Genomic DNA, 23,627 nt, shown 5'->3' on the forward strand with positions numbered 1-23,627 from the left:
GTCATTTTTACAATTCATCCACCCAAATCCACGTTATTCTCTCCACATTCACATCGACTGCTACACTACTCTCCTCCCCACCAACATCCCTGCTCATCAACACACCGTGGCGGCTTTATAGTGGACAATTAATTTAACAACCTTCACCTTTTTGAGATCTGGGAAGAAAACAGAGCACCCGGAAAAAAAAACCCACATTGTCAAACAGACATCAGGACTCAGACCACTGGCATAGTGAGGCAGCAGCTTTATAGCTAAACCACTGTACTCAAAGACTTGAGGGTACAACAGATTGCTTGCACTGAGACAAGTGCTGATGTGCTGGAAGCCAGTCTCCCTGCAGAAGAATACAGCAGGGAACCAGTCTGAAACAGGAGCAAGTATTCAACAGTTCTGGGCCAATGAATGATGCATCCTGCAGATGAACCTGCTGATCTTGATCAAATAAATTCACTGACAAGATCTCAAGATTTATTCATTTTATTTATAAACATCATTCAACACAAAAACAAACTGACTTTTTCTTTTGTACAATTTCAGAGGGGTTTTTTTTGCAAAATATTTTAACCATAAATTCCAAAAAGCCCGGAATAAATCTCATAGGTTTTGATTTCACATCAAAGCTCTTGATGGAGATCTGAATGAGGCTTGTACATTTAAAATGCATACCTGCCCCATCTTTTAACCTGCCCTCGTTCGAGAAAATAACACGCTTCCCCCAGAGTCGCCTCATCAACAGAATAACAATGATAAATGTGCCAAGTTACTGCACTTTTGCAATTATTACATTGATCTCTCAAAAAGTTTCAGAACATAAATGATAAGTAGAATATATATGTATATAAACCACAGAATTCTGCTCGGCACGCAGCAGTATGAACAGAGGCTGTTGCCTTACTTGCACCATAAACTAACAGGTCATCAGTTCGATAAATAAAAGTTATGTCACCAATACATTTTCTGTATAATACACCATGCATTCCCTTAACTACTGTACATGCTTTGCTCATAAGAAAATAAGAATGGCAGAAACTTATTTTTGATTGTTTGTGCTAATACACATACATATCAATTACAAAAGTGACTCTGCTTCCAAACTTTGGTATTCCAGCAACGTCAGTGGAGGCAGACTTCAGAAACAGAAAACAACTTGTAGCCACTGTTATACTGTATATGCAAATTCAGTTCAATACAGAGGTTGAATCTTTACACCATAAATTGAAGATTTATGTTTAATCGAGCAGTCACCCCATTTGTAGCCCAACTGTGATGAAAACAATAATTTTAAATTTCAATGAGTTGCACTCTTTTATATACTTTGCTTATCAAGAGTTTTTTCTGTCCATTCACGAGGAATATGTTAGGTTTCTTAAAGCATTAAGCCAAGCTTCTCATCCTTTCCACGCACACTATTGTCTTTCCATTGCTTGAAGACTTCTCAGTGGTTCAGGAGCTGCCCAGCTATCAAATAAAAAGCAACACAATGGATCAAAGCTATGAAGAAATTAACAAACACAAAAAATTCTGCAGATGCTGGAAATCCAAAGCAACACACACACAATGTTGGAGGAGCTGCAACATCTATGGAAATAGTAAACAGTCGACTTTAGGGACCTGAGACCCTTCTTCAGTAGTCCTCTGTCCATAATGTCGACTGTTTTCTCTTCTCCATTGGGGCAACCTGTCCCACTGAGTTCCTCCAGCACTTTGTGGATGTTGCAAAGAATTAACATTATTTCTAAAATAACCATGCACAGCCCTGAAAAATTTAGCCCTCATTTTAACTTTTAAGAGTTTTCAACGGAGTACAGAAAATGCACAGGAGTTATACACTGGAGAATATCCCAGTGCTGGCCTGTACTAAAAGGTATGCATTCAATGTGACAAGGTGCAAGCTCAAAGGAAAAGTGCAGGACAAGGTGTTTTTTTAAATACAGAGAGTGGTCAGTGACTAGAATGCACTGCCAGTAGTGCTAATGGAGGCAAACATGATAGAGGCATTTAAGAGGCTTTTAATTAGGCAAATAAATGTGCTGAGAATAAAGGGATATGTACATTAAGGCAGAAGGGATTAGTTTAGTTCAGCATTAAATTGCCAGTTTAATTAATTTGGCACAACATTGTGGGTCTGTTGAACTGTTCTGTGTTCTAGATTTTGAAAACTGTACACATGATACCATGCTAAAACAATTCAATAAATTACTCTTGTATAATCAGGAACTAAGAACTTATGAATTAGGACCAGAAGTTATCTCAAACCTGCTCAATCTTTCAGTAAAATTATAATTACAGCAACAGCTCCACAATCCTATTTGGTTCTGGTATCTTTACACTCCCTTTTTCATCAGGAAAGTCAGATTTAGAAATATTCAGGCACTGTTTTCGCTGTCTTTTGAGGAAGAGAGTTAAAGACTCATCATCTTCAAAGAATCTCTTAGATCTCTTAGTCTCCCATCCACTACATAATGTACTGGGTGGGCACAGGAGTACATTCAGCCAGAGACTCATTCCTCCGAAATGCAGCACAGAGCGTCATAGGAAGTCATTCCTGCCTGTGGCCATCAAACTTTACAACTCCTCCCTTGGAGGGTCAGACACCCTGAGCCGATAGGCTGGTCCTGGACGTACATCATAATTTACTGGCATAATTTACATATTACTATTTATTTCTATTTTCTATTATGATTCTATTACTATTTGTTATTTCTATGACTATTACTATTTACTAATTACTAATAGTAATATTACTATTTCTATTACTATTTATTATTTATAGTGCAACTGTAACAAAAACCAATTTAACCCAGGATCAATAAAGTATGACTATGACTATAAATGTCCACACTGGATTTCTCATACTATAATTGGAGAACGCCAACACACTTTGACTTCAGGACTAATTGATGTCATCTTGGGCTTGTAAATTTCAAAAGAATTCTCATCTTGATTTGGAAGTTAATGGATTGGAAATGGTTCGGAGAAGGTTTACTGGACTGACATCTGGAATGATTGGGTTGTCCCACGAGGGAAAGTTAGAATGCCTCAGCTTCTATCTTCTACCTCAACACTGCTTTACTGCACTGTCCTTAGTTTTAAATTTAACCACAAGTGAAGACACCTCCATGTGCACCTGTCAAGCTTCTTCAGAAACTTGTAGAGTTATGTTTCAGTCAAGTTACCTCTCACTCTTCTAAACCCCTTTAGATACAAGCCTGGTCTGAGAGATGAATAAAGAGTGAACAATATCCATAAATCACCACATGAGAATCTCATTAAAACTTAAGCCCACATACAAAATCCACATCCAGAATATAAAGGCAAGGAAACATTAAAAGGTGATGGTCAGACCACATTTGGAACATTGTGAGCAATTTTGGGCCCTGAATATGAGGAAAAATGAGCTGGCCCTATAGAGAGTCCAGAGGAAACTCACAAGGATGATCCCAGGAATTAAAGGTTTAATGTACAAGGAGCAGTTGATGGCTCTGGGCCTGTATTTGGAGTTCAGAAGGATGAGTGAGGGGCTAATTAAAACCTACGTAATGCTAAAAGGCCTGGGTACAGTGGACACGGAGATCAGTAGGAGAGTCTAGCTTCTGTACGCACAGCCTCAGAATGAGACAAGAAATTTCTTCAGTCAGAGGGTGGTGAAACTGTGGTACCCATTATCAGATTGTTGGTGAGGCTAGATAATTGGGTATATTTAGAGCAGAGATTGATGGGCTCTTGATTGTTAAGGGGGTTAAGGGTTGCTGGGAGAAGGCAGGAGAACGGGCTCACTAGGGATAATAAGTCAGCCATGACGGAATGGTGGAGCAGACTCGATAGGCCAAATGGCAAAGTTCTCTCCGGCGTCTTATGGTCTAATGATTGAATGGTGGAGCAGACTCAATGGGCCAAATAGTCTAAATCTTATACGTTATGGTCTGATAACACTGCAATGTCTTCAATGCTACTGCTGAGAAGCAAATTTCAGTACTTTTCCCCAACAGAATTAAACTGTCTCTAACTGTTGGCTCTTTGGAGGTCAGATTCGGAGAGATATTCACACATTTTGAAATTCACTGTTCGACAGCAGAAACCAAAGAAAATGGAAAATGAAGCAGATATTCTTCGCAGGGAAAACTATGCTTATTTTTGAGGAATGACATCCTTTGGCCTACAAGGTATTTTCAAATGGTTCATCAGTCGTCTAAATGTTTGCTCCAGATAAATGAGACCTCAAAACCTATTGCTTGGACTCATTTCCATCCAAACCTCTTCCACATCACACCCTCCACAGAGTGTCATGGGAAGAAATGGCTCATTTCCTTTTCATTGTGTCCTGTAATAAGAAGCCTCCACACTTGGGAGTACTGTCAGCAGATAAGCTTTTCCAGATCCATTCATTTTCATCTCTCAGTAAACAGGATCTTCCCAAATACTTACTGTGACGAAAACAATCCTTATTCTATATTAACATACTAATCCTAAATCTCGGAGGAGCCGATGTGGGTGCAGAACGTGCCACTGCCTGCTACTCGAAGACATCGGAGTTGGTATACAAAGTCAGCGTGCAGTGTAAGCAAAGGGGACTGTCTTGTGATTGCAAGACCCTGTCAGACATTGATAATGTGAGATGCCACAGGCCTGTTTCCCCGTTTGGTGGCGAGGCAGCAGAGTGGCTTCAGTTGTAGCGAGGACGAGGCCTCAAGCAGGCTTGCCTGCAGCTGCATCCCAGGTGAGACAACGCTGGAGGCCGTGTAATGTGGAGTCCAAGCTCGCTTGGTCTCCTATCAGTGCTGCCCTCCAGTGCTCAACCGGCAAAATGACAGGCTGGATTGCCAGGAGCTGTAGCATCAACTTGCATGTCAGAGTCTTGGACTATACACGTGTTTTCTTGCAGAACAGTGTGCGTATTTTTTCTTTCTCTTTTTCTCTCACTCTCGTTATTTCGTCTCATTTGACCGTGTCCATGTCTGGTCTAAATGATAATTAAACTTGATTTGATTTTTGTTTGGCCCATAACTTCTAAATCTTTCCTGTATAGGAATGTTCTGCAAGTATCACCTACAGCAGGTGGATAATCTGGGAAGCGTCCCTGTATTCTGACTTACCTTTGTATTGGGCATAGCACGAGTTGCAAAAGAGACTGTTGTTCCGTACTCGAACTTCTGCCCCAGATTCTGTTCCTCCAAGGTCAACACTGCACGAGGTGCACTGTGTGTGAGAAGGGACACCAGTTAAATCTTTCAGCTGCTGAAATTCAAGGAACGAAACTCAGGCAGAAAAAAGATAAGATGGGCAAGCAGAGACTGAATTTTCTTCCTTGCCACATTAGGACAGAATGAAAGAGCAAACATTGACTGCACGTCAAAGATGGTGCACAGGTTAACCATCATGAACATCAGCAGCTAGGCAGGTTCCCAATGGAAGATGAAGGGATCCAGTTCCTGCTGAGTGCATAATGGTGAGGGGCAGAATTACAACAGCAGTCATAGCAGAAGACTGCCTGCCACCCACTTAAGAACTGAGATCTTATGGCTTGGGTGTAGATAAAGGGAAATAATTTGAATCACTGAAAGGTTAATTTTAACTTGAGAGAGGAGGACAGTAGAAAGCCGTAGGTAAGATTAATTGTATCATCCAATTCAAGAATAATTATACAAAAATGAGTCTATGGACATTATATTGTGACAAGTTTGAATGGAATTAGTAAAACGTGGCGATCAAGAACAGAATACTGACATCGTTGACAAAACACAGTCTCTGAAAGGGTTAACTAATATTTCTGAGGTTGCATGGAAAGACCAAGACAAATTTATGAGCCGGGCATGCAAAAAGCAAGGGTGCGTGTTTAAAATGTGTACGCTAAGCAAAAGCAGTGTTGCAGAATTTGTCTCTCAACCCTCACTATACTGGTGCATTACAGAGCCGGATCAATCTGCAGTGGGAAAGCAAAGGACCAACGATTGCAGAAAGTGAGGCATTAGGAGAGAGTGATGACACCAGTGGCAGGAAGGACAAAAATAAAGTTAAACAACAAATTAGGCTGAGGGGAAGGCATTTGCACAAACATAAACCAGAAAGGGGCAGTGAAGCCAATGGCTTCCCTTTTCGCTGAAAATCAAAAACTGCCCGTTATGATACAGAAGCAGGAAGCTGAGTTATGCCACTCTGAAACAGAATCAAATTTATGATTATAACATTTTGACATAGGTGCCCTTGGTAAGTATGGCATTACAATGCTTTATGCCAGCAGTAGTATCCATGCAGAACAAGACAGAAAAGGGGTACTTTTCTTATAAAACAATTCATCTTTGCAATAAAACTAAGTGTTGGAAATATCCAACAAGGCAGGCAACGATTGTGGAGAATACAATAGCATTAACATTGAAGAGGAGTCACTGATCTGAAACATTAGCTACCCTCTCCACAAGCATTGCTTTTCTGCAATTTGTTTTATTTCAGATTTCCAATTTCATCAGCGTTTTGCTTTGTAATGATTTCTAGGCATCTTCATGTTACACAGTCTGCATGGATTCTCGCACCGTCAGAATGTTAGTAAGAGCCCTGTGACATTCTATACAGACATGCATGACTTTAGCAGAAATCCCTAGCAGTGATGTTGCAGTGTTCTCCCCTAGTCAAAGCTGGTTCCTATCCTCACCTTAAAACAATGTAAATGATAACAAAGACCAAGAGACTCGATGATCATGGCAGCTCCTTTGCCCAGAGTGCTATCACAGTATGAACAGATCTTCTTTCCACTTATTGACCTGGATATAGGAGAAAAAGGGCACCAACTATATAAATGCTACACACATATGAGAATTATGATAACCAGCCTTGAAAGCTGCTCATGGTGGATCTCTGCCAACTGCATTTAGTGTAGAGATGTTAACCTGCCCCAAAAGGCAAGATCAATAATCTGCTCCCACTGATGTTACTCCACCAACATTGGATGGAAACAAAATTGCATTAAGGGCAACTGAAAGCAAAATCTTTATATTGCAAGATGAAAGGAGCACTGATTTTACACAATGAAAACCTGATCATCATAGTACTTCTAACATCAGGGCATGTGGCCAAGTGGTTAAGGCATTCGTCTAGTTATCTCAAGGTCGCTAGTTCGAGCCTCAGCTGTGGCAGCGTGTCTGTACCCTTGAGCAAAGCACTTAATCACACATTGCTCTAGTCTGTGCGAGGAGTGGCGCCCCACAGACTTCCAATCGGCGCCTTGTAAGCCATGAAAATGCCCAACGCAGACCTCTCATGGTCTGAGTCAACATTTCCTCACCCACCCCCCCCCCCCCAACATCAGGCGTTCCCATCCTGGGGTTCATGAACCTCTCAGTTAATGACAGGGGTCCATGGCATAAAAACATTAGCAACTCCCGTTCTACATTAAGACAGTCACAGGAACTCGGAACTCTTCAACAAAAGGCAATTGATCTGAGCTAAATTATTAATTATAGATGCAAGACTCATTGTCAGTTGTTCAACTAAAGCACTGAGATGTAGGTAAAGGGTGGGTATATGCAGGTGAATCTTCCTGAAAATCAGAAGAGACTTCAGAGCTGAACAGGAACACAATACCTGTATAAAGAATTAGGAGACCAGACTGTTCTTGGATGTGTACTCCTTCTAATAAAACCACAGATCTCATAAGTCCATATCCCTATCTGATCCATAAAAACAAGAGACCTTGATTCCACAATCTAACTCGTTATGACCTTGAACCTTTTTGTTTGCTTGCACTGTGCTTTCTCTGTAGCTTTTACCCTTCATCCTGGGCTCTGTTATTCTTTCATCCTGTTATAGAATAGTACAGCACAGTACAGGCCCTTCGGCCCACAATGTTGTCCCGACCCTTAAACCCTGCCTCCCATATAACCCCCCCCCCACCTTAAATTCCTCCATATACCTGTCTAGTGTTCTCTTAAATTCCACTAGTGTATCTGACTCAGGCGGTGCATTCCATGCACCAACCACTGAGTAAAAAACCTTCCTCTAATATCCCCCTTGAACTTCTCATCCCTTATCTTAAAGCCATGTCCTCTTGTATTGAGCAGTGGTGCCCTGGGGAAGAGGCACTGGCTATCCACTCTATCTATTCCTCTTATTATCTTGTACACCTCTATCATGTCTCCTTTCATCCTCCTTCTCTCCAAAGAGTAAAGCCCTAGCTCCCTTAATCTCTGATCATAATCCGTACTCTCTAAACCAGGCAGCATCCTGGTAAATCTCCTCTATACCCTTTCCAATGCTTCCATATCCTTCCTATAGTGAGGCGACCAGAACTGGACACAGTAATCTAAGTGTGACCTAACCAGAGTTTTATAGAGCTGCATCATTACCTCACGACTCTTAAACTCTATCCCTCGACTTATGAAAGCTAACACCACATAAGCTTTTTTTTTAACTACCCTATCTACCTGTGAGGCAACTTTCAGGAATCTGTGGACATGTACCCCCAGATCCCTCTGCTCCTTCACACTACCAAGTACCCTGCCATTTACTTTGTACTCTGCCTTGGAGTTTGTCCTTCCAAAGTGTACCACCTCACACTTCTCCAGGTTGAACTCCATCTGCCACTTCTCAGCCCACTTCTGCATCCTATCAATGTCTCTCTGCAATCTTTGACAATCCTCTACACTATCTACAACACCACCAACCTTTGCGTCGTCTGCAAACTTGCCAACCCACCCTTCTACCCCCACATCCAGGTCGTTAATAAAAATCACGAAAAGTAGAGGTCCCAGAACTGATCCTTGTGGGACACCACTAGTCACAACCCCGAATGTACTCCCTCCACCTTTCTGCAGGCAAGCCAGTTCTGAATCCACCTGGCCAAATTTCCCTGGATCCCATGCCTTCTGACTTTCTGAATAAGCCTACTGTGTGGAACCTTGTCAAATGCCTTACTAAAATCCATATAGATCACATCCACTGCACTACCTTCATCTATATGCCTGGTCACCTCCTCAAAGAACTCTATCAGGCTTGTTAGACACGATCTGCCCTTCACAAAGCCATGCACTGTGTAATAATTTGATCCGTATGAACAGTATGCAAAACATGACTTTCAGTGAACTTCAGTATGTGTTTTGGGATTCTTGGGCAAGTGCAGATTTTTTTTTTAAATCTTACTGCTGAAAACGCTGGCCTATTTGCTGACTTCACTGCTTAGCTCCAAGTGAATCCAACAATGAGTTCAGTAAGACTCCACAGCAGTTGGTTTGGGGAAGTTGCTGTTACGATTCTGAGCTGGGTTAGGCCAATGGAAGAAATGTTGGGCCCATTAATTTGTACGCGAATCACCTAGATATAAAGTGCTCTGGATCAAGTGCTAGCAGATGAGATTACTATGGATGGATAACTACTGACAGGCATGGACACTGTGAACCGAATGGGCCACTTAACTATGTTATAGGAATCTACAACTATTCTAGAACGGTGGGGACTTTAGACAAGGAGAAAGTATTCTCCATTTCTATAATATTTATGTTTTAATTTATTTGGAAAAGTATTTTAAGTGCTTTACTTGATTTTTTTTTAATCCATGTTTTAAATTGTTTCTCAATGTCAGAGACAAACACCAAAGACTAAGCTGGAGGTGGAGCTTTGCTGCCTGTCAAACTTTCCCAGAGGAATTCATAGGTGGGACCCATTCTGACCCACCTAACATCATCTGTCACATTGTTTGTGGCAGTGCCACTGCTCATGGCCTTGTTGTATGGCACTGGAATAGTTTGGGCTGACGAAGAGTGCCTTCCAATTCCAGAGAAGATAAACGGATCAGAGAGATAAGGAGCATGGGTGGGGAATGCAGGCCCCTTCTCGTCAGTGAAACCTTTGTCCTGAATGGCCAATCTCTTCTGTGACTACTGCCCCAAGAACCACATTCCATTCATCTCTAACTGTACTTCAGGCTGTGTACAAATCAGGTTGACTAGAAAATATTTCAATTTCTGAATTTATGCCAGCCGAAAACAAAATGTTATTTTAGGTAAACAGTCTTCATAATTCTCTCAGAGTGGCCCTCAAGTGCACAACCAGTTGCATTTTTAGGATTAATGCATTTGTCCACCTGCACTTTCAGCTTCCACTCCAGCACCACCAACAACCCCCTAACCCTTCACCAATTACTTTACATCTCTGTCCCCTTCTCTACCAAAGACTTCATGGAAAATAGATATTATTGGCAAGGTACTAAGTGCAAATTTTGCTTCAATTGTGTGAATACTGAATACAGTACATTATTCCTATTTGCATCAGAGTTTGAATATAAAGATAACAGGTAGGTACATATACTCATGGTCAGAAGTATTTGGAAGAAAATATTTAACAGAACTGTGTATATTTAAAAGAAAACAAGCAATAAAATTTAGTGAAATATCGTACAAGAATGCTGAATACGATATATTACTCTCATTTGCATCATAGTTTGAATATTAAGCTAACAGCTAGGTGCACTGAGAACTTATGGTCAGAAGTGACTGGGAGAAAATCTTTAACAGAACTATGTATTTAAAAGGAAACAAGCGATAAAATTCAGCGGAGTATTGTATAGGAGCATTTTCCCTTAAGTAGACCTTCCATTTACACAGAATACGAAGTACAAATCATGTATGTGTGCAGTTCACTGCAGAATGTTTACATCTAAGTGATGAAGCTTGATGTCATACCTGCCACCCTGAGTCGTCTGCGACTGAGTACTTGGGGCAACAGAAGAACTTTTCGCCCATGATGCTGTTCTCACTGATCCACTGGATGGAGGCGGCAGTGTTGCAGATTGAGGACGCACGAAGGGTCGGTTTGAAGTGGAGACTGGGTGGTAGCTCAACTCCTTTGCTGAGGAACTCACCAGCTCAGAATATGGTCCCCAGGTTTTTGTCCTTGGGGTATCCAAATTATCCAAAGATTCACCTCTGAAACAAAAACGGTAATACAATTCCTTCAGTTCCTCTCCTTCACTTTGTAGTGACATACTTTGTGTGTGCTGGAATTATACCAGGCTCTACCACCCCAGATAAGTTTTGGCAAAGTAACAAAATGCCACATTTAGGTGCTTTGGACAATGCCAAATGACAAATATTTGTTTCAGAAACCTTGTGCTAATTTGGTTCTCCTCCTCTTTCAAGGCACATTCTTCCTACCAAGTCCCCATTTTCATTATCTACAACACCAGATGGAAAAGTTAATACAGATGAATAGTTAAGATGCTTTTTAAATATATTATTAACTATGCCATTTGTCTCCACAAGAAAATAGTGGAAAAGAGATGTTTTTCCTTTAATATTTGATCCGCTGCTTGTTGCTTTAATTGTTCTTTTTAAAAAAATTATGCAGGAAAACATATGCAAGGGGTACCTGTCTAATCAAACCACTTTCACCCACATATCCAAACACAAATCTGCAAACAAAGCAGGAAAGCATCCTGCCCTGAGACAGCGCAGAGCTTTGTATCTCAGAAGGCACAACTGCGGGAACTGGGTTCATCCAAGATTGTTGCTGTCAGACTTGTAATACAAAAACCATGTGTAGAATTGACATGCTTAATTTGTTAATCATTTATTGCTGCCACTGCTCTTGGTTGTGGCTCTGACGCAGGTCAAAGGTTTTGGAACTAGATCAATGGGTTAGTCATTCTGTACAATCACAAACAATCTCTGGAACTAGTTACACTGCACACATCTGTTTGGCAGCTGTATTTCTGCTGTAAACACTTAGATGATCTTAACCAAGCAAATTCCTCTGAAAATAGTTGGCCCTTTGTTTCAGGCTACACATACAGTAGATACATATACCTTCTGCACACAGTGGATTCCAGTTAATTGGGGCACATTAGGACCAGTACATTTTGGCCCAATTAAGTGGCTAACCTACTTAACTGAAGTTTCATGAAAATAGCTAAAAATGTATAACTACCATTTAACTGAGTACCAAATTATGCATTCAAATGAAATACAAACTAGAACATTATGACAACTACTACAGTACTATAAAACTTCATTAGTTCCCAAGTTTTATCGCTGAACAAATTCATTCAGTGTGCACAGATGTGTTCTTTTAATTGATTGTAAATGGACAAAATCAATGTGGAAACCTAATACAGAGTGATCCGCCTTTAAACAGTGCTTTCAATGACCACATTCTCCAAATCTTCATTTTATTTGCGACTTTCAAGATGATTGTGGATACCTTCTAATTCTTTGTAGTTCCTATCTTGTAGTGAAATTGTTTCATTTTCACTCCCAGCCTGAATGCTTGAAGCCACAAGTGAGCATAAGTTCTGAATTGTCTCACTGCTCATGACTTGCCAACAATCAGTGACAAAAATTCCTGATTTTTCATATTAAAACACAAACATGCAACTGGTGCTACTTATGAACTGTCTGCTCTAAGCACGGTGTAGTTTCTATTGGCCACATGACGTGCATGTGACTGACGCTAGTTGGCAAATGCTTGGCAATAGTCTCCTGTCCCAAGTAAGTGGCAAGAGTGTCCCAAATAAATGACAGGAACCCCAGCTATTTTCTCAATTTGTTTTTGCTCTTAAGAGTTGGCCGAAGTGAGTGAATGGGGCTATTTTCTAGATGGTACTGTATGGAATCTGTAATTAGAATCATATAACATGGAAAGAGGCCTTTCAACAGACTAAGCCTATGCTGACCATTAAGCACCAATTTACACAAATTTATAAATTAATCCCTTTTTATGCGTCGCATATGTCCATCAACTCCACTCACAGATTCTACTATTCACTACACAAGGAATAATTCACACCAATTAACCTATCAACGGGCATGTCTTTGGAATGTGTGAGATGAATCTGCAGGGTTACCAGGGAGAACCTGCCAATTTCACCTCAACAGCATTGGATGTCACCACTGAACACAGGTCAATGGAGCTCTACCAGCTGAACCACAGTGCCATGCAGAATAAACATGGTTTTAATCAACAGTTACTTTTTTTTAGTACAACCACCATTAAAGACATTAATGTTCATGTTTCAAGGACTTGTGTCAAAATCCATTTCAAGGAAATCATCTTTCCAAGAACAATTAGTATTGCCATTCAGAACTGTTCCTTTACTCACAATTTTTAAAAGAAATTACCTAATAGTTTATAGCTTAATCCTCAGACTGACTGCTTACTGAAGAGAACTTTAACACAGCTACTTTATAGTAATGTATCAGGGAAACAGCTTTTTATTCAGAGGTCTCAAGAGATGTATTTCAATTGGTGGCTATAACTGAATACTGGTTTATAGGGAATCTGCATTTTGATCCAAAGATAAAAACAAAAAACAAAAATGGGTAGAATATTTTTGTAGTGACTGCCTGAAAATTACAAATTTTAGTGAAATCATTTTGGTGCATTTTTAACTAAACTGTTGATTAAACCCACTTATTCTGCTTGTGATTCAGCTAGTAGATTTGCGACCGCATAACTTCATTGTCCTGTTCAGTGGAAGTCAGGTCCTGCATGTGTGAGAGGTAGGGGGACAAACAGAAAGGTACAAAACTGAATCCGGTTCTAATCCGTTCAGTCTCTTTGCTTCACCGATGCGGCGTCAGTACTAGAGTGTGGGAGATAATTGGACTAAGAAGTGCAGTCCTCAGAGCCAGTTGAATAACTTAATATCTTTGTGAGGTTGTGCGTTTTTGTCAAAACAAAATGTATTTAAGTAATTACTGAGGGAGAATATAAAGACTCTATTCCCAATTCAGTTAGACACAAAACAAAGGCTACCACTAGGTTTGGTGTGTGGAAAGCAATGATGTGATTGGTGTTGAAATGCTTAATTCTTATTTCTATTCAAATTCACAGCTGGCAGGTAGAGCAATAAATTATAGAATAGGAAGTCAGCATTTATATATATGAAAGTCTGTACAGATGTAATGGGATAGAAATTATGTATTAAATGCATGACATAGCTACTAATGCACATTTTATGCCAGGTCCAACATTGTTCCATTGAAGTCGACGAACATGTGATACAGCAGTGCAAATTTTCAGAGAGGTGGTGAATTTTTGCTTCAAGATCCCTGAAAACTCAGTTTGCACGCTGTGTCACTGTCGTTTCTGCTTTAACATGGCTAATACCTCCTCAGGGATCCGTAGTTACTGGCCGGATTGTTAATCGCAACACTGGAACTACGCTGCCTGATCCAGCTATTGTCGTTCAACAGCTGGGTCTTCCTGCGCATCTCCTGCAGGATTTTCTGTCGCTCGAGCTCAGCCTGCGACAGTGGCTGCTCTTTCTGTTGCAAGGTCTTGGGCTGTGCGTCGCTCTTAATCCACGCGTTGTCCGGGACTCTACTCTTCAAGTCACCTGCCAATCAACCACAAATAATTGTTAGCTGCCCTCATGCCTCATCAGAAAAAAAGCTTGGATTAGTCCAGCATTATTAAGATGTGATCCTTCATTTGAAATTATTGCACTATATTTGCAAGCCATTTATTATAAACAAGCTTTTTACAGCATTGATTTAATTCATTGTGTGAAATAATTAAAGAAAAAATTTTAACATAATTATCATAGCATCAGGTGATCATTGCTTGCAATCATTTCTGGATGATATATTTAATTTGCAAATCAACATCGAACATAATTATCACTGAAAATGCAAAACCAATTTGGAACAGCCTCTCTGTTGCACTGGCAGAATTACTATGTGAAAGCAAATACATGATTGATGTGGTTAATATAACTGGACAACCAGTGTACAGTTTTTGAAGGGTAAATTTAATAATGTAAATGAATCAAAAATCAGAATAGTGTCACAACAGATCATTCAACAGATGTTACACACAGCAGAGGAACAGAAAACATACTTTAAAGAAAATGGTTCATTTTGGGGAATCGCATATATTTTACAAAGAGAGGAAAAAAATCAGTTTCCGATTTAAGCTGTTATTAAAAATGCAGGGGAAATTTAACTAATCCGTCTGATCACTGGATTCAATTGAAAAATTAAGTTGAAGGCTGGCTGCTGCTCTGAGCCACTCTCCCACCTCTCTCTGGGTCAGCAAATTTCATCTGGTTAAGGATTTGCATCCTCTGAATTTCCAACTCAACTCGCAATGCATCCTGTGATTTGGCACTACTCCTGCGTAGTTTTTCCTCTTCCAACAGCCACTGGGCTACACCACCCAGTGATCCCGCACTTACACCTAAATGCACGTCAAAATATGCACACAGCCGGGCATTAGCTTGCAGGCATGGATTAAGTTCAGAGCATGTTCAGAAAGAAAGTCAGAGTCAAAAATATTTTTTAAAAATGCTTGAACATTTTGCACAGATGCACTTAAACCTTACTTTAACAACGCCGCCCCCCCCCCCCCCCAAGTTCGTATCTGTTCTTGGGTATATAATTCTACTGCAATTGAATGAATTTTTAGGAGTCCTTGAAAGCGAGCCTCTGAAATGGTTCCACAACTGGCAGGCTCTCTTTCAAGGAACCCACAAATTCATGGTCTCAGTATTAATTATTGTTTTCAATTTGCACAATTTGTCTTCTTCTGCACATTAGTTGCTTGGCAATCTGTTTATGTATAGTTTTTCATAAATTCTGTTGTATTTCTTTATTTTCCTGTGAAAGGCCACAAGAAAATGAACCTCAAGGCAGTTCATCGTGACATATACGTACTTTGATAATATATTCTCTTTGACTTTGCTATCCAAGCACACTAGTTCCCAAACAGCTCAGGACTGTTAAAGATCACAACTTAGCATTCTCCAATTAGAATAGAATTATACAGCAATACCGTAAGGAGGCCTTTCAGCTCAGCCAGTCCATGAATACATCAACTTTAAGATGCATTTTAATTAACTCTTTACAAAGTTTTCACAATCAAAATGAATGTCACTAGCATATGTTGAGGAATTTGTTGTTTTGTGACAGCAGTACATTGTAATACAAAATAACTATAAATTTTTGAAGAGTTCTTGCATGCAAATCTATTTAGAGACTGCAACAATTCCACAGAGGTACTGCCATCTTTTCTCCTAGGGCATGTTACTGAACATGCATCAAATGCTATTCAATACATTGAATTAAAATATCCTCCACTAAAGTAACTTGTTAGGGAACTGCATAAAAAGATATTCAAATTCTCCTTTGGTCCTGTTAGGGAACTGCATAAAAAGATATTCAAATCTGCCTTTACTTGTTAGGGAACTGCATAAAAAGACATTCAAATCTGTCTTTAACTCTTAAATTAAACACTAAATCGGAGAAACTCACCATGCTTTTGCACAGGTACAACTTCATCAAGCTCTGAAGTTGACTTTGACTTAGACCTAAAAAAATCAAAATGGCATTGGAGGCCAGTTATTAGAAATAAATGAAACAATACAATTCATCTCTTACAAGCAGATTACAGATAATCTTAATTTACAATACTACCAGCTTCAAAATGCTGACACAGTATTTTTATTTATTGTGATACAGCTAGAGTTGCCAACTTTCTCACTCCGAAATAAGGGACAAAAGTAGCAGTCAAATACAGGACACTTGTGTTTACCCCGAGAAAGACTACCATGACCATGAAGCCTTGCGCGGGCACCTGTGTGTGCATGTGTGTACGTGCCGATTTATTTTCTACAAATCGGTTTTGGCTTAATCTTCCCGACTACACTGTACATACATTTTTTTCTACTTTATATAGGCTGTGTATTTATCATATCATTCCAGCTTTTACTATATGTCAGTGTTATTTTAGGTTTTATGTGTTATTTGGTATGAATTGGTAGGTTGTTTTTTGGGTCTGGGAACACTCAAAAACTTTTCCCATATAAATCAATGGTAATTGCCGCTTTGCTTTACGCCATTTCGGCACGAAAGGTTACATAGGAACACTCTACCTTAGTGGGGGAAATACGGGACAAGGGCGGTCCCATATAGGACAAACCAATTTAGCCCAATGTACGGGATGTCCCGGCTAATACGGGACAGTTGGCAACCCTAGATACAGCACAGGATAGGCCCTCTGGCCCTTCGAGCTGCACTACCCAGCAATCCCCCATTTTAAACCTAGCCTAATCACGGGACAATTTGCAATAACCTATTAACCTACCAGGCAGTATGGTGTTTGGATTGCGGGAGGAAACAGGAGAGCCTGGAGGAAACCCACACGGTCACGTGGAGAACATACAAACTCTTTACAGACAGTGGCAGGCACTGAACCCAGGACCCTGGTGCTCTAACAGTGATGTGCTAAACACTACACAGCCATGCCGCCCCAGCTGGTGAACAACTTTGCTTACATATAAAACTAGTAGCTACAGATGCTTCTACCATCCATCCCTCCTGCAGAGTCCAATTTCTTTCCTCAGGAGCGCCCCAGTCTTTCGTAGATGCAGCAGAAATTTGGATGAGACCATAAAATACTGCTGAAATCAATGGTCTAGCACAATGAGGTTGCAATACACCACACCTTAAATCAGAAGCAATATCCTTTTGCACACATAATATGGATTTAAACATAGGATCAACCATACATGAACTATAGAGGCAGAAGACTGCAGGGAAATTAGATCTTTATCTTTAAATTCATTCACATATAATAATTTGGAAAACCTTTCTGCTACATTTACTAATCTTAATGCAAAATAACTTCCCAATGTTGCTTGTGCTCAACAGTTGGAAAGGGAGATATATCAAATAACTCAGTAAACTGAATACAGTTTCAGAAACTTACCACCGGGATTGAAATTCTTTAGCTCTTTCTGCCTCTGCCAGACGGGCTCGCTCCTCTGCCTGTTGCCTCTGTCTTAGCTCTTCTTTCTGCCTCTCCAGCTCCAGTCGTTGTTGCTCCTGGCGCTCCCGTTCCCTCATTTCCTGCAGTTTTCTTTCTTGTGCAAGGCGAGCTGCCACTTCCCGCTGTGCCTGTTCTTCCTGTAGCCGAATTTCTTCCTTATTTCTTGCCTCATCATCATCTTCACTTTGGCATCCATCATCTTCATCGCTCAGCTCGTTTTCAGTGCCCTGATCATCCCAAGATGTCTTCCAATTTCGGGAGGTGAATCTGTAATTGGATTCACTGGGCCCATCCGTGGCACCGAAAGCTGGCCTTGGGGTGTTTGTTTCTTGCAGTATCTTGCGCTCCTGTTAAGATTAGAATCATATTTAGGGTACTGAGAATGAGAAACCACGGTCAGAGTTTACTCAAATTTTTGCACTGAGGAGGCTGAAAGGGAGAAGCAATCAGGCCGACTGAATAGTGTGAAACAAAGTGAACAATCTCCAGCTGATGGCATCAACAGTGACTTCCAGTAACAATGTCCCACCTTTGTTACCCGTTTCTTCTTCCAGTCCCCTGTTCTCAAGAGACCTGCCCATCACCCACACCTTCCTCCTTGGGTTCCCCTTCACTTTCCCTTCACTCCATTGCTGACTGTCCTCTCCTACTGGATTTCTTCAGAGCTTCAGCCCTTCACCTCTTCCACCTATCACCTCCCAGTTTCTCACATCATTCCTTTCTCCCCCACCCCCACCCTCCACACCATACCCAGACCCACCTATCATCCACCAAACCACGCTCCTCCACCCCTCCCCACTCAACCCTTTTATTCTGTCTCCCTCCTTTCCAGTCCCCATGAAGGGTCTCAGCTCAAAATGTTGACTGTTCATTTCCCTTCATAGATGCTGCCTGACCTGCTGAGTTGTTCCGGTATTTTGTGTGAGCCACAGCAGCATGCTGATGGCAGAAAGATCAAGTCAAAATGAACTGACTTTTCAGCAATGGGCAGATGAGGAAAGGGCAGAAATCCACTTGCTTAGTTTGGTAAAGGTTGAAATCTTTATTTAAGATATATATTGGAACTGTCATTAGCCACAATCCAGAAACCAAAAGCCAGGAAATGTGGGAGGTTGCATAGGTTGTTCTCAGTCACTGTGGGTGGCTTGCCCAACTGGCCTATTTTGCACCGCAAGTACTAGAATTGTGAAGTTCACAAAGTGACACATCTAGAAGAGCCCCTGCCTCACAGTGCTGGATATCAGAGTTCAATCCTGACCTCGGGTACTGTCTGTGTGGAGTTTGCCCGTTCTCCTCTGGCTGTTCCAGTTTCCTGACACATCCCAAAGGCACGTAGACTTAATGGTTAACTGGCAACTATTAACTACCACACGTGTAGGAGGAGGAAACGAGTTAGAGACTCTGGGAAAATGCAGATTGGATTAAGGTGGGATTAATGGAAGCAGGTCAGCACAGACTTAATGGGCTGAAGGGCCCTTTCCCCTGCTACATCACTATGGCTCAGGAACGCAGATTCTTCCACTTTCCTTCCACGTGGGGTGACATTCGCAAGTTGCCCTTTCTGGAGATATCTTGGGGAACAGCTCTAAGATAAACCGATTCATCCATCAAGAGCATGTCTGCTATTGATGCCTTAAAGCAGGAAGCATTCATCAAGGACTCTCACCATCCGGGACAACATACTCTCTTCCCATTACGACCATTAAGGAGGTTGTATAGGAGCCTGAAAATGTACCCTCAGCATTTGAAGAACTGTTTCTTTCTGTCCACCATCAAATTTCTGAGCAATCCATGAACACAACCTCAATATTCCTCTTTTTTACTATTTATTTTTATCATAACTTATAGTAATTTTTATGTCTAGCACTGTACTACCACAAATTTCAGAATATGTAAATGATAATAAATCTGATTCTGATAAGGAGAACAACAGGAACGAGGTCGATCATGGTGTGTGAGGTGGGGATAGGTCCATCTTGAGGCCTAATCACCAAACTACCCCACGTAATGAGATGAGTGTCACAGAGGGGGAACCCGGACAAACAACAATCAGCGCAGGCACAGAAATGGAATGGGTGTTGTCAACCGCAGCCATCCAGATTGCTCTTGATTCAAAACAATCATTATTTATCTCATTCAACCAAACTGTCCAGCTCTCATAATGACATCTGAATTCATTCTGGACCAGCCAGACTCCCTAACGCTTCAAGTTTGGAAAACCCGTGTTTTTTAAGTCTCCAACTAAACACAGATCTCAAATCCCCTGGAGACACTGGGGCTTTCATTTAGGCTACAAGTCAGCAGTTGGCTTGTGAACACAGGTATCTTAGAAGCAAAACAAAAAAGAAAGTTCATAATAAAATCATCAACTAACACATCTCATACAGGTAATTTGCACCCCATAAAAAAAGGCAGCTAATCCAAAGAGCCCTGTCAGAAGAACCAAGCATGTTTTCTTCATTACAAAGAAAATCATGTTCACTCAAACAGAATGAAACTAAAATAGGATCATTAAAAACTTCAACTGTCCACCCTTTGCTAACTGCTAAACTTGAACAGATGGCCTGGTTTTGAATAGAACTAAATCCCTGTGTACAATCTCAAAGGGTATCAGTATTCCTGCTTTCAAGATTATGGTCACATCAAAACTTGCCCATAATCATTGAATCCAGATTTTAGTGTTCTTATTTATCATACTAATTGTACTCAAAAAATATTGACTTGTACTGAATCAATCAAAATCAAGGTTCAAAGTAAATTTTATTATTAGAGTACATATATATCTCCACATACAACCCTGAGATTCTTTCTGCCTAGGGACAGACTTAGAAAAGCAATTGAATGGCAACTATAAAAAGATCAATGAAAGAAAAATCAGGTAGAGCATAGAAAACAAACTGCAAATATAAATAAATAGCAATAATGAGAGCATGAAAAGAGTTCTCAAAGTGAGGTCATTGCTTAAGGAAACATCTCAATTGATAAGTGTAGTTCAAGAGCTTGATGGTTCAGGGGAAGTAGCTCTTCTCGACCCTGGTGGTGCAAGTCTTGAGGCTCTTGTACCTTCTGCCTGATGGTAGCAGTGAGAAAAAAAGCAAGGACTGGGTGGTGGGGATCTCGGATGATGGATGCTGCTTTCCTACCACAGCGTCTCATGTCGATGTGCTCGGTGGTTGGAAGGGCTTTACCCATGATGCAGTGGGCTGAATCCACTACCTTTGTAGGATTTTCCATTCAAAAGCATTGGAATTCCCATACCAAGCCGTGATGCAGCCAGTCAATATACTCTCCACTACACATCTGTAGAAGTTAGTCAAAGTTTTAGACATAATGCCAAATCTCCGCAGACTCCTAAGGAAGCAGAGGGGCTGTCACGTTTTCTTTACAAATACATTTATGTGACACATCCAGGACAGCTCTTCTGAGATTGTAACACCCAGGAATTTAAAGTCACTGACCCACTCCACTTCTGGTCCTACAATGAGCACTGGCTCATGGACCTCTGGTTTCCCTTTCCTGAAGTCTACAATCAATTCCTTGGTCTGTCACTCCCAGTGATAAAATAAGCTTAAGTGCGAATACATTTTACAGAATTGAACTCATTAAGACAGGAACCAGATTACATAAATGGAATATAAATTTCCTCTAAATCCAAGTAATTTCACACCCTTTTCTGTTTCCATTCCCCATTCTGGATCCCTTCTCACCCCTTTTTTTTCCTTACCCACCCCCACTTCCCTCTTGTGACACCCCCCTTCCCTTTCTTCCATGGTTCACTGTCCTCTCATATCAGACTCTCCTTCTTCAGCCCTTTACCTCTTCCACCTATCACCTCCCATCTTGTTACTTCATCCCCCCCCATCCTACCCCTCCCACCCATCTTCCCCTTCACCTGCTTTCACCTATCAGCTGCCAACATTACTGCCTTCCCCTTTCCTCACATTCTTATTCTAGCCTCTCCCCCTTCATTTCTAGTCCTGAAGGATTTTGACCCAAAATATGGACAGCTTATTGCCTTCCATAGATGTTGCCCAACCTGCTGAGTTACTTCAGCACTTGTGTGTACAATGCACAAAATTTCCAGCATCCGAAGAATTTCCAGTGTTAAGATAAATATACTATTTCTACTTTGAGTTGGGAAGTTAGAAGAAAGAATGAAAAATTTACCCAATTTTGGCACAAGTTATGCATTTCTTACAAAGAACAGTATTTTGCATGCAGTATTGCTTTTAATATAGAAACATAGAAAGTCAAGTGGTGTCTGACCAGGGTCCTATGTAGCTGCAACATTACCTCTCTGCTCCTAAACTCAATCCCACGATTGATGAAGGCCAATGCACCGTATGCCTTCTTAACCACACAGTCAACCTGCGTAACAGCCTCAAGTGTCCTATGGGCTTGGACCCCAAGATCCCACTCATCCTCCACACTGTCCAGAGTCTTACTATTAATACTACATTCTGTCATTATATTTGATGTACCAAAATGAACCACCTTACACACATCTGGGTTGAACTCCATTTGCCACTTCTCAGCCCAGTTTTGCATCCTATCGATGTCACCCCTCCACTTCTTCGTCCAGGTCATTTAAAAAAATCATGAAGGGTAGGGGTCCCAAAACAGATCCCTGAGGCACACCACTGGTCATCGACCTCTATGCAGAATATGACCTGTCTACAACCACTCTGCCTTCTGTGGGCAAGCCAGTTCTGGATCCACAATGCAATGTCTGCTTGGATCCCAAGCCTCCTTACTTTCTCAATAATTCTTGCACGGGGTACCTTATCAAGTACCTTGCTGAAATCCATATACACTACATCTACTGCTCTACCTTCAATATGTTTAGTCACACCCTCAAAAAAATTCAATCAGGCTCGTAAGGCACGACTTGCTTTGACAAAGCCATGCTGGCTATTCCTAATCATATTATGCCCCTCCAAATGTTCAGAAATCCTGCCTCTCAGGATCTTCTCCATCAACTTACCAACCACTGAAGTAAGACTCACTGGTCTATAATTTCCTGGGCTATCTCTACTCTCTTTCTTGAATAATGGAACAACATCTGCAACCCTCCAATCCACTAGGACCTGTCCCGTCCCCATTGATGATGCAAAGATAATCGTCAGAGGCTCAGCAATCTCCTCCCTCGCCTCCCACAGTAGCCTACGGTATTTCTCGTCTGGTCCCGATGACTTATCCAACTTGATGCTTTCCAAAAGCATCAGCATATCCTCTTTAATATCTATATGCTCAAACTTTCCAGTCCGCTGTAAGTCATCCCTACAATCGCCAAGATCCTTTTCTGCAGTGAATACTGAAGCAAAGCATTCATTAAGTACCTCTGCTATCTCCTCTGGTTCCATATACAGTTTTCCATCGTCACATTTGCTTGGTCCTATTCTCACACGTCTTATCCTCTTGCTCTTCACATACTTGTAGAATGCCTTGGGGTTTTCCTTAATCCTGTCCGCCAAGGCCTTCTTATGGCCCCTTATGGACTCTTAATTTCATTCTTAAACTCCTTCCTGCTAGCCTTGTAATCTTCTAGATCTCTATCATTACCTAGTTGTTTGAGCCTTTTGTAACCTTTTCTTTTCTTGACTAAGATTTACAACAGCCTTTGTACACCACGGCTCCTGTACCCTACCATCCCTTCCCTGTCTCATTGGAACATACCTAGGCAGAATGTCACGCAAGTATCCCCTGAATATTTGCCACATATCTGCCATACATTTCCCTGAGAACATCTGTTCCCAATTTATGCTTCCAAGTTCCTGCCTGATAGCCTCATATTTCCCCTTACTCCAATTAAACACTTTCCTGACAAGTCTGTTCCTGTCCCTCTCCAATGGTAAAGGAGATAGAATTGTGAT

At 41.0% G+C, this 23,627-nt stretch overlaps 1 protein-coding gene across 9 annotated transcripts in view; it reads right to left on the reverse strand.

Moving 5' to 3' along the window:
• Positions 1-488: 488 nt before the first annotated feature.
• The window catches only part of LOC140198002 (LIM domain only protein 7-like), a 229,220-nt gene continuing 206,081 nt past the window's right edge, over positions 489-23,627 (reverse strand). For 8 of the 9 annotated variants that reach the window (XM_072258777.1, XM_072258775.1, XM_072258780.1 and 5 more), the window contains 8 exons: positions 17,695-18,101; positions 16,239-16,294; positions 15,007-15,165; positions 14,095-14,323; positions 10,671-10,913; positions 6,650-6,758; positions 5,097-5,199; positions 489-1,461 (listed from right to left, as the gene is read on the reverse strand). In XM_072258777.1, the coding sequence (XP_072114878.1) occupies positions 1,439-1,461; positions 5,097-5,199; positions 6,650-6,758; positions 10,671-10,913; positions 14,095-14,323; positions 15,007-15,165; positions 16,239-16,294; positions 17,695-18,101 (1,329 nt within the window). In that variant the 3' untranslated portion in view covers positions 489-1,438. The remainder of the gene's footprint in view (positions 1,462-5,096; positions 5,200-6,649; positions 6,759-10,670; positions 10,914-14,094; positions 14,324-15,006; positions 15,166-16,238; positions 16,295-17,694; positions 18,102-23,627) is intronic. The other variant, XM_072258781.1, reaches the window with a different exon arrangement.

The sequence above is a fragment of the Mobula birostris genome, chromosome 5 (genome assembly GCF_030028105.1).
Source record: "Mobula birostris isolate sMobBir1 chromosome 5, sMobBir1.hap1, whole genome shotgun sequence".
Lineage (NCBI taxonomy): Eukaryota > Metazoa > Chordata > Chondrichthyes > Myliobatiformes > Myliobatidae > Mobula > Mobula birostris.